Source organism: Anolis carolinensis, chromosome 1, assembly GCF_035594765.1.
Source record: "Anolis carolinensis isolate JA03-04 chromosome 1, rAnoCar3.1.pri, whole genome shotgun sequence".
NCBI classification, from domain to species: Eukaryota; Metazoa; Chordata; class Lepidosauria; order Squamata; family Dactyloidae; genus Anolis; species Anolis carolinensis.
In genome coordinates this window covers 339,280,325-339,295,226 of record NC_085841.1, presented here as the reverse complement: position 1 = coordinate 339,295,226, position 14,902 = coordinate 339,280,325, and the positions used below count along the sequence as shown (strand labels likewise).

The 14,902-nt window shown below is 39.4% G+C and overlaps 1 protein-coding gene across 9 annotated transcripts in view; it reads left to right on the top strand.

The window, feature by feature from the left end:
* Positions 1 to 6,905: 6,905 nt before the first annotated feature.
* Positions 6,906 to 14,902, top strand: part of eml5 (EMAP like 5) — a 122,954-nt gene continuing 114,957 nt past the window's right edge. For 2 of the 9 annotated variants that reach the window (XR_010002155.1, XM_062968390.1), the window contains exon 1: positions 6,906 to 7,633. Coding sequence is in view for 7 of the 9 variants with exons in the window: in XM_062968390.1 (XP_062824460.1) it covers positions 7,437 to 7,633 (197 nt within the window). In the remaining 2 variants the exon portion in view is untranslated. The remainder of the gene's footprint in view (positions 7,634 to 14,902) is intronic. The other 7 variants (XM_062968389.1, XM_062968388.1, XM_062968386.1 and 4 more) reach the window with 4 other exon arrangements.

The window sequence follows — 14,902 nt, the reverse complement described above, 5'->3', positions numbered from 1 at the left end:
TGGTGCTTCCTCAAATTACAACTCTCAGGATTTTATTACATTGAACAATGGCATCTAAAGTGGTTAAAACTGTATTAATTCTACAGTGTAGATGCACCCTTAGTAACATTTAGTTGATGAGACTATACCCTTTTTGGTGTTCCAGTCACAATGGGTTTTGCCCAGAATATATTCCCAGTAGATTGTGCCCTCTGTCTATAATCCTTTAGTACTGCACACTGGATGAGCTCCAGAGGATGTTTTTATGTTTGTCTCTCTGAATAGTGGTCTGCAAAGGTTGTTGTACAGCAGTGTTCATACACACACACACACACATACATATATACATACATACATACACACACACACACACACACACACATATATATATACATACAAACATACATAGATACATACACATATATATACACACACATAAAGACATACACTCACATATATCATCATGAAGCGCACACACACAGATGCACCAATTAACTTCTCAAACCTGAAAAATATTGCAGCTTTCACAATATATCAGCCTACATACTGTTATACAGAAATATCTTTTAAAATTTCCCTGGAACCATACAATTTTATCCATGCAAACTCATGTAAGTTTATGTCACTTTGGATCACAATGTGATGAGGCAGTCAGTTCAGCAGTTGTTGTTTTAAAAAAAGAACCCAGAATTTGGAAGATTTCTATATTTAGTTTTGTTGTCAGTTCAAAATGTTTGAGGTGAGAGATGGAAATCATATTGTCTCTGAAAGAACATTAGCAGGAAATTTAATGTAATTCAATATGTCTACCTTTATAGGCAGGATAAATTGATGGTGTTATATATAAAACATCTGCTTCAACTATATGGATTATTGTCACATGCCATCATTATTTATGACTAATGGCAAGCTTACCATGGCAAGATTTGTTCGGGAAGGGTTTGTCCTTGGCTTCCTGTGAAGCTGAGGGAATGTGACCTGCCCAAGGTCACCCAGGGAGTTTCCATGGCTGAGCAGGAATTTCAGCCATGGTCTCCTAGTGTCCTACTCCAATGCTGAAACTATTGCATAATGCTGGCTGTTGGATATATCTCTTTTCATAAACAATAGTTATGCAATGTAAGATGAAAAAGACTATGAAGGCTGGGTGCATTTGTTAGTTCTTTTCTCACCTGGTAACTAGGAATGTAGTTTTGAGTGGGGGGAACTGACAAATATTGGATGGCTGATATTAATAGCAGATGGCCAGAATACTAAAATTAAGAATTGTTTACAATTCATGAGTCATTTTCCTGTGATTTTCAGAACATTGAAAATAGAAGTTGGGTTGCTAATGGACTGGATAAGTGTGAACAAAGTGAGGCTTAATCCAGATAAAGCAGAGGTGAAAAGACAGAGAACAGGGATTCAACCTGTGCTGGATGTGGCTACTCTTTTCCTGAAATCTCAGATTCATGGCTTGGGTGCGCTCCTACACTCTGATCCCTGAGGCCAGATCTCCATTTTCAGGTCTGGCCAGGAGTGCATTTGCACAATTAAACTATGAGGATGTTTTGGAAAGTGTTCCTCAGTGAGCCCAAAATACTGTAGCAGGGTACTTGCTACTGAGCTCTCTCCAGCACTGTCCAAGGTGCTGGTTATGACCTACAAAGCTCTGTACAACTTGAGTCCAGAATATCACTACATATGAACCTGTCTGAATTCTGAGATCTTTGGGGGAAGGTGTTCTCTTAGTCCTACTGTCATCATATGGCGCTTCCAGACAGACCCTATATCCCAGGATTTGATCCCAAGTTTTCTGCTTTAAACTGGATTATGAATCCGTGCTGCCAGATAATCTGGGATAAACAGAAAACCTGGGATCAGATCCTGGAATATAGGGTCTGTCTGGACACATTAAGTGAGGACTTGGGCTTTCTCATTGCCTTCTCCCAGGAAGGAACATAGGAAGGTAATTTGCCTGCTTTCTGCTTACCTCCTACTGGTGAGCAACATCCTTATTTAGGTAGATTTTTGTACTTAGCTGCTGTGAAAGGATTTTTTAAAATGAGGATCATGCTGTACTTTCCCCTGGTTAACTGTGTTTTAAATTTTTTAAGTGGTTTTAATTTAGTGATGTTCTTAGTAGTTTGTTTATTTGACTTTTATTTATTTGTTTTAATATTTAAAATTATTATGGTTGATTTTAGTTTTGTTCTGTTCAAAGTTCTTTTGAGAGTCACTTTTGGTTCCACATTATGAGAAAGGCAAGATAGTAAGTAAACAATGTAACAGCTAATACTAGCAAATTTGTGGTGACATCTTAACATGTATGCATCAATTACATTGTATTCAGTGTGCTTGTTCCCTAGTAAATATATTTAGAATCATAGTGTGCCTTTTCAAAGCTGTGCAAGCCCACATAGACACAAATTGCATTGAGTCCAATAAGGCTTACTCTCAGTTAATAGACATTGAATTACAGCCTAATGATGTACATTAGTTACTTAAACCATATATATAAGGCACCAGGATCGGGTTTTTTTCTGAACTTATATTAAACTAATATAGTGCCATATATTTAAAGAAAAGTATTTCTGGTAACTATTTTGTTGCCAATAAAATATGAATTGCCCTTACATTTAGTTAATTTTTATATCAGTGCACAAAATATGTCAGGGGATATTAACCTATAACAATGATATTAATAGACAATATTTCTAGATATATTAACCCATACAAATGTGTGTATGAAATAATTTTGCCTAAATCCTTAGAGAACTGATCCTAAATAAAAGTTGTTACAAATTGGGTAGAATACTCAGTGATCTGATTTTGAACATAGCAACTTCAAATGTTCTTAAAACCAGAACAAATATGCAGAAATTCTACTAATGTCTTCTGTGGTTTGCAACATTCTGTCTTCTCAACTGCCAAGCAGATGGTACATTATTCCTATCAACTGATCAGTTTTTGAGTGATGGTAAATGGAACCTTTTACCACACACAACAGCTCCACTAGACAGTCTATGTAACACTAATTATAACATTCTAGAAAATATTTATAAAATGAGGTATTTCCATTGTATAGTGTAAGACTGTGAGCTGCTTTAAGTCTCAATCCTGAGAGAAAAGCAGGGTACTACTACTAGAATCTATGTCAACAGGGCAATGGGAACTCCTATTCTGATGGTCAAGTTCCTCCTTTTCCTGTTGTACTGCTTGGTCAGTTTGCTCTTTAATTCCACATTGACTTTTCTGATAAAACCAAGTGCTGGTCTACAAAAGATTCAGGGTTAATAAGTGGATATATAAAACTAAATAATAATATGGATTTGCTTTAGCTGAGGTTAGCAATTGAATTTAACATTTTAGTTCATCTTCTTTTGTCCCATTTCACAAAACACATCTATCTTTGGGTTGTTGTATGTCTTTCGGGCTGTGTGGCCATGTTCCAGAAGCATTCTCTCCTGACGTTTCGCCCACATCTATGGCAGGCATCCTCAGAGGTTGTGAGGTATGGAGAAAACTAAGCAAAGAGGTTAATATATATCTGTGGAAAGTCTAGGGTGAGAGAGGTCAGTATGAATGTTGTGTAGTTAATCACTTAAATTAGCATTGAAAAGCTTATCTGCTGTCTTCTTCCTGCCTCTGGGGCATCCTTTGTTTAGAGTCGTTAACTGCCCTTGGTTGATTCATGTCTGGAAACCCTCTGTTTTCAGAGTATTGCTTTTTATTTACTGTTCTGATTTTTGAGTTTTGTAATACTGGTATTACAAAACTCAAAAATCAGAACAGTAAATAAAAAGCAATACTCTGAAAACAGAGGGTTTCCAGACATGAATCAACCAAGGGCAGTTAACGACTCTAAACAAAGGATGCCCCAGAGGCAGGAAGAAGACAGCAGATAAGCTTTTCAATGCTAATTTAAGTGATTAACTACACAACATTCATACTGACCTCTCTCACCCTAGACTTTCCACAGATATATATTAACCTCTTTGCTTAGTTTTCTCCATACCTCACAACCTCTGAGGATGCCTGCCATAGATGTGGGCGAAACGTCAGGAGAGAATGCTTCTGGAACATGGCCACACAGCCCGAAAGACATACAACAACCCTGTGATCCCGGCCATGAAAGCCTTCGACGACACATTGAACATCTATCTTTTCTCAGAGATCAAACAGAGATGTATAGGGGTCTGATGTAATCTAGGTTTATTTTGTAAAGATATTAATGTAACAAGGAATTGTGTTGGAACTCAACTATAGGATTTCTTTCTTCACTAGAGGTTTGCCAGAGTTTGACCTTGTTTGCCTTTTAATCATGTTACAAGAGATTTTTGTTTCCTAGCTTTTTGGCAATGGCCTGGATAAAATTGGCAGTTGAGATAGCATTGCATGTTAAATGTGTGTGTGAAATCTCGAGTAAGTCTACAGTGGCTTGTACAGTAGAGTCTCACTTATCCAAGTTAAATGGGCCGACAGAAGCTTGGATAAGCGAATATCTTAAACATCAAATTAGGTTATGATTTTACAAATTAAGCACCAAAACATCATGTTATACAACAAATTTGGCAGAAAAAGTAGTTCAATACACAGTAATGTTATGTTGTAATTACTGTATTTATGAATTTAGCACCAAAATATCACGATATATTGAAAACATTAACTACAAAAATGGCTTGGATAATCCAGAAGCTTGGATAAGCGAGGCTTGGATAAGTGAGACTCTACTGTACTTTAATATCTGTGTGTGTGTGTGTGTGTGTATGTGTGTACATACACACACACAGTATATTATAAAGTACAGACCTCTGTAGACTATTTTATTATATTTATATCCCATTTTTATCTCAGGAACTAAGTCCCAAAGCAGCTCGCAGCCTTAAAAATAACTACACAATTCAAACATATAAAAAGTAAATATTACAAGAGAATTAAACTAGGAGAATTATTAAAACAATTCAGTTAAAATAAAACTGAAAAATGAATTTAAAAGCTATTAAAACAATTATACAGTCCATTTTTAAACTTGTGTGATAAAAACATTTTGTGAGCCCATGTGAACCACATTGCAAAATTAAGCACCATGGAGAGCGAAGCACCATTCCACACACTGTCAGCGTTAGTCAGAGCTGCTTTAAGATACAAAAAGGGGAAATATAGCCAATCACTCCAGATGTAAGTAATATTTCTTCGAAGGTTATGATGTTATCAGATTTTTGAAATGTTTATTAAGTTTTTAATACTATTATATTGTGACATAATGTAATTCCTTAGGCATTGCGTAATATTCTCCCCCCCACCCCCCAAGATGCATCCATACTGTGGAATTAATGCAGTTTGACACCACTTTAACTGCCATGGCTTAATGCTATGGAATCATGGAAGTTGTAGTTTGTAGTTTAATTCCGCAATGTAGATGTCCCTAAGGACAACGGTTGCGCTGAAGCCCTTCCTTCTTCCCGAGGAGAGAAAAGGACAGGAGGCAGTAACGATGGGCCTATTAATTAAGAAAATTAGACAACCATTTCTCAGTGAAGGGACTGACGGGGAAAGTATCAAATAAATTTTTTGTGGAAGGATTTCATGGCCGGAATAACTCGGTTGCCATGGGTTTTCCGGGCTGTATGGCCATGTTCCAGAAGCATTCTCTCCTGATGTTTCGGCCACATCTGTGCCAGGCATCCTCAGAGGTCTGTTGGAAACTAGGCAAGTGGGATTTATATATCTGTGGAATGTCCAGGGTGGGAGAAAGAACTGTTGGAGGTAAGTGTGAATGATGCAGTTGGTCACCTTGATTAGCATCAAATGGCCTTTCAGCTTCAAAGCCTGGCTGCTTCCTGCCTGGGGGAATCCTTTGTTAGGAGGTGTTGGCCGGCCCTGATTGTTTCCTATCTGGAATTCCCCTGTTTTCTGAGTGTTGTTCTTTATTTGTTGACCTGATTTTAGAATTTTATCATATAAACGCCTGTCACTTGGGGACAGCGAATAAGGCAGAATTTGAGACCCTATTGTGAGGTATGTCTGCAGTGCAAATTAATTTATTAATTAATGAGGGGGGGGGACTGGAGAAGGAGGACAAGAGAGAGAATGTTGGAAATAGCAACTTCCCAAGCATTTCACTATTTATTTGTTAATATATATATTCGCTCATCTGTATTCTATGTGTATGTTGATTTGCCAGTTTGACTGTACCTCTTTGGTATAGGAGGGGTTATAGATATGTGATTGTACTGAACATGTTCAGACTCAGGACTCCATTTTGTATTTAGTCTGTTTAACACCACAGTGGAGGTGGATGTGTGTCTGCTTTACACCTCAGTGGAGGTCACTGAATATTGCTGTTTGGACTTCAGTAGAGAAGGATGACTTATGGACTTCAGTGAGTACAACTATAGCTAAAGACTATGGACTATTAAGAACTACACCCTGTGTACTCAGCACTCAGAGAACTACATCCTATCTATAAGGTAAAGGTAAAGGTTTTCCCTTGATATTAAGTCTCATCATGTCTCAGACGAGTGCTCATCTCCATTTCTAAGCCAAAGAGCCGGCGTTGTCCGTAGACACCTCCAAGGTCATCTGGCCGGCATGACTGCATGGAGCGCCTTACCGGAGCGGTTCCTATTGATCTACTCACATTTGCATGTTTTCGAACTGCTAGGTTGGCAAAAGCTGGGGCTAACAGCGGAATAAGGTTACAATTGCCATTTATTTTCAAAAGGGATATGAGCCCAGAGACTGGGTGCAGTTATTTTCAATAGAGACGAGGTGACTTCGAGGTGAGAGAAGAGCACCGCGCAGGCGCAGAACAGCTGAGCGGCGAGGGCAAAAAAAAGAAAGAAAGAGGGAAGCAGGAGAGCGCCTGGCATCGCGCGGGCTTGAGGCGAAGACAAGGCAGGAGAAGAGTCAGTGCGCAGGCGCAGACCGACGTAAAGAGAGGGGGGAGCGAGGGTGGCTGCGAAAGTAGAGAGGAGAGCACTGCGCAGGCGCAGAAGTATGGGACAAGGGGAGGGGGCGTCGTGCGAGAGGAGCGCGCGCGCCTGAAGAGAAGGAAAAGGCGACGAAAAGGGGGGAAGAGTAACTGCGCAGGCGCCAAACAGAGACGCGGAGGGGAGAAGAGACCGTTGGGGTCGCGCGCCTCGGAGCGGAGGGAGAGAGGCTGAAGGAGAAAACACTGCGCAGGCGCAGAACAGCGAAGCTGAGGGAGAAGGAGCGAAGCGGGCGAGGGAAGGAGCGGCGCCGAGTTCCTGAGGGGAGGAAAGGCTCCAGCCGTCGCGGAGACATGTCGAGGAGCGGCAGCATCAGCAGCGTTGCCGCCGCCAGCAGGAGCGCCTGTGCTGCCCGGAGGAGGCGAGGCGAGAACGGCCTGTGAGGAAGGAGAAGGAGACTGCCTTCCATGTCCGCCGCTTGGGATTAAGCGCGGGAAGAAGACAGCCAATCCCCCCTCCCCTTCCCCTGCCCTCCCCGCCATGGCGGACCGGAGCCCCCCGAACTGCCACCTCAGGCTGGAGTGGGTGTATGGCTATCGGGGCCACCAGTGCCGCAACAACCTCTACTACACAGCCGCCAAGGAGATCGTATACTTCGTGGCCGGGGTCGGGGTGGTCTACAGCCCCCGGGAGCACCGGCAGAAATTCTACCTGGGCCACCAAGACGACATCATCAGGTAATCATCATTCTGGAAAGAAAAAAAAACCATGGGATTTGTAGGTTGAAGGGGCAGAGAAGACGAAAGACCTCGCAAAACTGCAACTCGCAGGATTCCATAGCATTGAGACTTGGTGTCAAACTGCATTCATACTATAGGGTAGATCAGGCATCACCTAAAACCATTAAAAACTTTTAAAACATGGTGCAGTGGTTTGGGTATAGGACGGGCATGTGCAAACTTGAGCCTTCCCTCCAAGCGTTTTGGACTTCAGGCTGCAGGCTGGGGGCTTCTGGGAGCTGTAGTAGGCTGTTAGGAATGGTGGGAGTTGAAGTCCAAAACGCTTGGAGGCAAGGCCCAAGTTTGCCCATGCCTGGTGTAGATGCACCCATAGACAACCGCTGTTTCCCTCCTTTGCTGCCTAGCGAGGAAAAACAAGTGCCCTCCTTAGAGCATCTGGGTCCTGTTTGGATCCCAGCTTCCCTAAGCGCCGCGATGGATGCTTGCTTTCACGCCCCTGGTCCCCACAGCTGGAATGTGTCCAAAGGAGGGTGACTAAAATAATCAAGGGTCTGGAGCACAAGCCCTGTGATGAGCGGCTTAAAGAAGGGGACATGTTTAGCCTGAAGAAGAGAAGGCTGAGAGGAGACATGATAGCTATGGATAAATATGTGAGGGGAAGTCATAGGGAGGAGGGAGCAAGTTTGTTTTCTGCTGCCCTGGAGACTAGGCCCCCTTCCACACAGCTGGATAAAATCCCAGATTTTCTGCTTTGAACTGGAATATATGGCAGTGTGGACTCAGATAACCCAGTTCAAAGCAGATATTATGGGATTTTCTACCTTGATATTCTGGGTTATATAGCTGTGTGAAAGGGCCTTAGGATGCAGAACATTGGCTTTAACTACAGGAAAGGAGATTCCACCAGAACATTAGGAAGAACTTCCTAACTGTGAGCCCACGCTGCCCTATATACACTGTGTGGAAGGGGCTTTTCTCTCCTTAATCCAGTGAATCAAATGTCCAAGAAGTAACTTGTTACTCCAGTTGTCAAGGTCAATTGCTAAACGTTTCCAACCCACATGTATTAGTCTGAAGCCTGAGCACTTTTTATGTGTATGCATGTGTTGTTTTATATTGTTGTTACCCCAATTGGGGAGGGGGGGGGCTTGTTTTCTGCTACTCTGGAGACTAGGGGCCCTTCCACACAGCCCTATATCCCAGAATAGCAAGGCAGAAAATCCAACAATACCTGCTTTGAACTGGGTTATTTGAGTCTACACTGCCATATATTCCAGTTCAAAGCAGATATTGTTGGATTTTCTGCCTTGCTATTCTGGGATATAGGGCTGTGTGGATAGAGACCAATGGATTCAAGTTGCAGGAAAAGAAATTCCACCTAAACATTAGGTAGAACTTCCTGATGGTAAGAGCTGTTTGACAGTGGAATATGCTGTTGCTGCTGCCTCTGAGTGTGGTGGAGTCTCCTCTAGAGGTTTTTAAACAGGTTGGATAAGCATCTGTCAGAAGTGCTTTGGTTCTGTGTTTCTGCATGACAGGGGGGTATACTGAATAGCTCTGGTGGTCTCTACAATTCTGTGATTGAAACACAAAGCTTTCATAGCTCACATTCCCACAGTACTTAATTTTGTCAGGAAAGCAAATGTTGGATTAAAGAGCAAACTAGGCAAGCAGTATGGCATACTTTCAGGGATCCCACTATTCCACAGGAAAAGGAGGGAAAGCCATTTCAGAATTCAGAAAACAGAATGCCAATTGCTAGTCTTAACTGGTATAGTTCTCAATCGATGGGAAGGTGGTACCTCAACACTTCTATAGGCCCATTGATTGGATAGATCTAACTTTACTTGGAAGTGGCAAACAGATGTAGTCCCTAACTACACTATATAAATACAGACTGCTTCTATTGATTTGAATTCATAGCTCAGCCCCTGCCAGTCTCTCTGTCTTGAATGCACGTTTGTCACCTATGAGGTAGCAATTGATGAGATCAACTGGGGATGTTGGGTTAGCAATAACATCCTTGCTCAACTTCTCAGCTTCTGAAATGTACAGTTTTTGCTAGTTCCCATAAAATACACCATTTGAATAAAGGTATTTGCCTGGTTTGATTCTCATTTTACATTGACAGACAAACCTTTGGTATTATTACAACACAGTTTACTTTCTGTCTCTGGTCAATGACTTTTCTGGAGTCTTTCTCATTTGTTAACACATACAATTTTATTGTTGATACATTATGTAACTGTGACCCATCTCCATAGCTTTAATAATGTCTATGTATTATATTCTTACTGCTGTAGTATACACACCCATGCAACCACATTAAGCACATGTTAAATATTGATTGTCATGGGTAGAACAGAACTGTCAACATTTAAAAATTAATTTGGGAATCTTGGGTAGCAGCTGGTGAAACTGGCTTCTCCATAATCAGAATTTCATGACTTTTTAAATGTGGCAGTAGAAGTTTTACTGGCTCTTGGATTTTTGATAATTGTTGCTTTTTTGTTAAAACTATGTTTTTATACACACATTTGTCTATAAATAAGCTATTGCTTTTTGCTGAATTATGAATTTCTGTTGGTCTTTCATTTTTGGTGATTGAAGCTCTAAACAAATGAACAAATGAAGGGTTTTTTTCATTAGGGTGAGGATTCTTTTGTTGAGGATATTGGATTTGAGATATGCATTTTATTTTACATTAGATACTTTATTTTTGGCAGTTTTTGCTTAAATTTTTACCATGACAGTTTGAATTCAAGTTAGAAAAGCATATTTACAGTAAATACCCTAAATTCCCAAATATTAGCAATTGCATGCAGAGAGTATTCACAGATTGGTAACATGGAGGAAGTCAGGTGGCTATCTCTTATTGATGCAGTAGCCAACTAAAGCTTATTCTGTTATTCACTATCCTTGTATTGATAACTACACAATCATTCAGAACTGTTTATAGGTGTATACATTTCTAACCTCAAATTATACATTTTTACTGTCTTCAGTCTTCTCCTTTGCCTGGTTCTTCTGCAGTAAGATTCCATGATTTTAATCAGATATAGAAAAAACATAAAACACCCAGCTTTTTGCTTCATTCAAAAAGCAAAAATTACATTTAAAGCTAATATGGCAGTAAGATAGATTTAAAATAAGATGTGGGCAATGCCAATTTAAAGTCTCATAAGCCAGGGAAGGTATCCATATTAGAATTTGTGTTGTACAATGAATGATGTTTGTGTGTCCTGCTTATCTCCTTGCATGTTCTCAACAGAAGCAGACACCTTTCGCCAAACAAACAAATTAGTCCTGCTCAGTGGCTCCCATTTCAGCCTCACTGCATTTGAGTAGTAGAGGCATATGCAAACTTTGCTGCAGATGTTGCAGCAAATTGTGTGGATTTGAGTCCCAAATTTGCAGTGGACTTGTCCAGCAAAATAAATGCCAGTATTCTAGACCAGTAGGGTATCTATTTGACCATCCACTATCCAGGATTAAGGCACAGAACAATGATACAAAATGGTGTGGCTGCAACTGATTTTTGGAGCTCAGGTTTTATGGTCAGGGCTTCTTTGTCATAGGTTTTCCTAAGATGTTTTCCTTGCAGAGACAATAATTCCCTCTGTATGTTTAGTATATGTTGAGCTTCCTGTGCATGTAGAGAAAGCAATGTTTTCTAGAGCAAAATACAAGGGTGGAATTCAATAAAAGTGTCTTGTATCACTAGTATTTTAATACTTTGAAAGAACTGTTGAAACTAGTAAGCAGAAGGCTTTTGCCCTTTATTGTGTGGCTTTTTTCTCGATTGTTTTCTACAGCCTCAAAACATTGTTGCTACTTGAGGATTAGACGATAATATTATGAGTATCTTTATTTTCCAGCACTATAACCACATAGTATTTTTCAGATATTTTAGTGGAAAGACAACATAATTTATGATTTATAGTTATTTAGATGAACCAGCCAGTGGACATTATTAGGAACATATGCTGAATCTTCCAGTTTCCTTGAATTTTTTTGTTAGTCAGCAAATGCACAGTTATTAAAGCATTGTAGTTCTTGTATTTATTTTCAAGTACAATCTAAATTACCACTATCTTTGTGCTTCTTAATTAATTTTTTCTGGTTGCAGTAAAGTTGAAGTTTATACTTAAACAGCAGCCCTACAGATGTTTTTGGCCAATAATTCTCATCATACCTAACCAGCATAACCAGTGGCAAAGGATTATGGGATCTGCATTCAGAAACACCTATAGAACCTCATTTTCCCACCACCACTTTAAAGGAAACTTTTTTCTTTGTCTGTTCCTTCCTTTATTTGAGGCCTAGGTCTTTGCAAGCTCTATCTGGAGAATGTTGGTGTTTAGGATAGGGCATTTGGATGCACAACATGTGCTCTACCATTGAGTTATAGTGAACTTTCCTTACTTGTGAAAACAAGAGTCTGTGTCATTAAACTTCCTGCTTTAATGGTGTGATCATATGAGTGGTCTCCTTTTCTATCTGGTACTTTAATTCTGCTTGTAATAAATGTGTATACACATACATACACATATATTTTATTGCATACTATTTTGGCAGATTTGAAAGATTGAGAGGGATTGAATTTCCTAGAAAAAGTTGTGTTCAGCTAAATTTGGGGGATGATTAAGTTACAGGAAGCAACTCTTTGACTTACCTTTAAATGTAATCACATTTTTATATTTGAAATAATTTGAATCAATATTTATTAATATTTAAAGTGTACCAGCTGAATAATGCTAATAATTAACACATATCTTATTGAGTACATTGGGTCTATGCGAAGTATGAATTAATCTGGATTCAGCAATTGTTTTTGTCTCGGTAAATAAGGAAGAATAGATATCACAGTTTTGGGATACCTTTATGGCAGTGGAAGTCAAGTTTCCTATATTTAATGCCATATAAGAATCAGTGCTAATCACGTCATTTGTAAATGGTGTTATTCAAAATAAGATTTATTTTTATATTGCATGCTATCTTTATTTTATGAATAGCGTTTAATAGAAGTTTAAATAACACTAGATACAACCTGCTTTCATGTTGGTAGCATAGTGTAAACATAGAATATATGAAGGAGTCTTATACTGTAATTACATGTACCCATTCTATGATCTATTTATGCATTTTGTAATGATTGATATCAGCTCTCCATGTTTTTAGACAGGAGTCTTTCTCAATACAAACTAGAGATCGCAGAGATTGAATCTGGTACCATTTGCAAGGAAACCAATCATCACATGTTGAGTCCAGATGTGTACAAGAACAAGAACTCAGCTGCAATGTCACTATTGGTCCTGGTTGAGTATTCTTTATCTTAGAAAATGCTTAGGAACAGAAGTGTGTTGGATTTTGGAATATCTGCAATTCATAATGACTTTTTTGGCTACAGGATCCAAATTTAAAGACGCAATTTATGTTTGATATACACATTATACATACATGAAGGAACAATCAGAAAGCAAAAGTGTCACTATGTCAGCCATCCAATTTTGAAACCCTTTGTATTTTAGATTTTCAGATAAGGATGCTCAGCTTGTTTTGCATTGGTATTAGCAAAGTCAAAGACACGTTTGTAGAATTAATGGGAAGAGATACGAGTTTTGCTGGAATTACAAAAAACAAACAAAACAAAACAAACAAACCAGTATTACAAGAAGAAGCTGAGTAGGGTACATTTTCTGGAAAAGATAATTGTATGACAGGCAGCTGCTAGCTATAGGATTTTGCAGTAGTAGCTCAAATGATATCTTGCACTCCTGTCTGCTGCACATTAATAGAATTATTATGCCAAGAAATCCCTACAACAATAGATTGTGCTCATGGCAACATGTAAGTAAAACAGAAAAATATCAGAATGGGACAGAAGAAAAAACAATATTTCACTTCTAGGGAGCAAAAGGAAACAACAAGGGAGTTCCTTACTAATTTGTTGAATGAGATTTAGCCCAGTGATTGTTACAGAACACAGTTAAAGATCTACATCATTTCCAAGTAGAAGTAGAATGAAATCCCTCATGAACCATTGGCGACCCCCTGCCAATTAGTGTGTAAACAGCATTGAGCTAGATCAATTAATGGTCTCACTCAGTGTAAGGGAATTTCATGTATTACACAAGGTGTGAAGCAGGAGTGGGGAAGGTATGAACCTCCGGAAATGTTTGGACTCCAAGGCTGATCAATTGTAATCGACATGGCTAATGATGAGGGATGATGAGAGTTCATATCCAGAGATATTTGATGGGCCATATGTTTCCCATTCTTGGGATATGGAGATACATTCCAGAATCAAAAAGTTATATTCTATCACAGTTGAGGAAATGCATGAAAGGGTCTTGGGACACTGTGTTTTCCCGAAAATAAGACATCCCTGAAAATAAGACCTAGTAGAGGTTTTGCTGTATTGCCAAATATAAGACATCCCCTGAAATTAAGACCTAGGAGGAGGAAGCTGCCCTAGTAAGACCTAGGACGAGAAAGGTGCATGTGGTGTGAAGGAGAAGGAGGGAAAGGCATGTGTCTTTCCCTCCTCCTTTGCACCACAAGCGCCTTACTTGGCAGAGGAGGGAGCAGTTGAGTACAAGAAAGGAATCATGGAAAAACGAGACATCTCCTGGAGATAAGACCTAGCACATCCTTGGGAGCAAAACTTAATATAAGACACTGTCTTATTTTCAGGGAAACACAGTAGATTTATTCTGAATATTGTAAGCTTGTATTGTAAGCTTTATTGCAAACTCTGAAAGGTTGTGCAGCAACAAATCTCCAAGGCTTTAATAGGATGCATGATGCTTCTGTGTTGAGTGAAAGATGCAGCTTTAATTACTATGTGCTTTGCTTTCTCTCATGTAAGTTAATGACATCAATAAAGGCGAAAGATTTATACGATCTGAAGAGAAACCAGAGTATAGTTAATGACATCAATAACATAATATTATTGGGTAAGGCAGTCTATGATATTCAGAAGGATTCAGTCCAATATTCAAAATATCTTTATGCTCAGAGGGACTTCTTACCAGTTTTGTGCTCTAATTTCTAACTATGGCTATGTTCAAATGCCTCAGTGTTTGTGTTTTTTTTAAAGGTATGGGAATATACGGTGATTCTATTTTTTCCCCTTAGATCATGGTGGGATTCTCGGAACCCTCCAAATGTTGTTGTATTGCAAATTCACCGGATTCTTCACTACTAGGTATACTAGCTACGATTTCTAGAACTTGCGCACCAACAACACCTGGTTACTAGTTA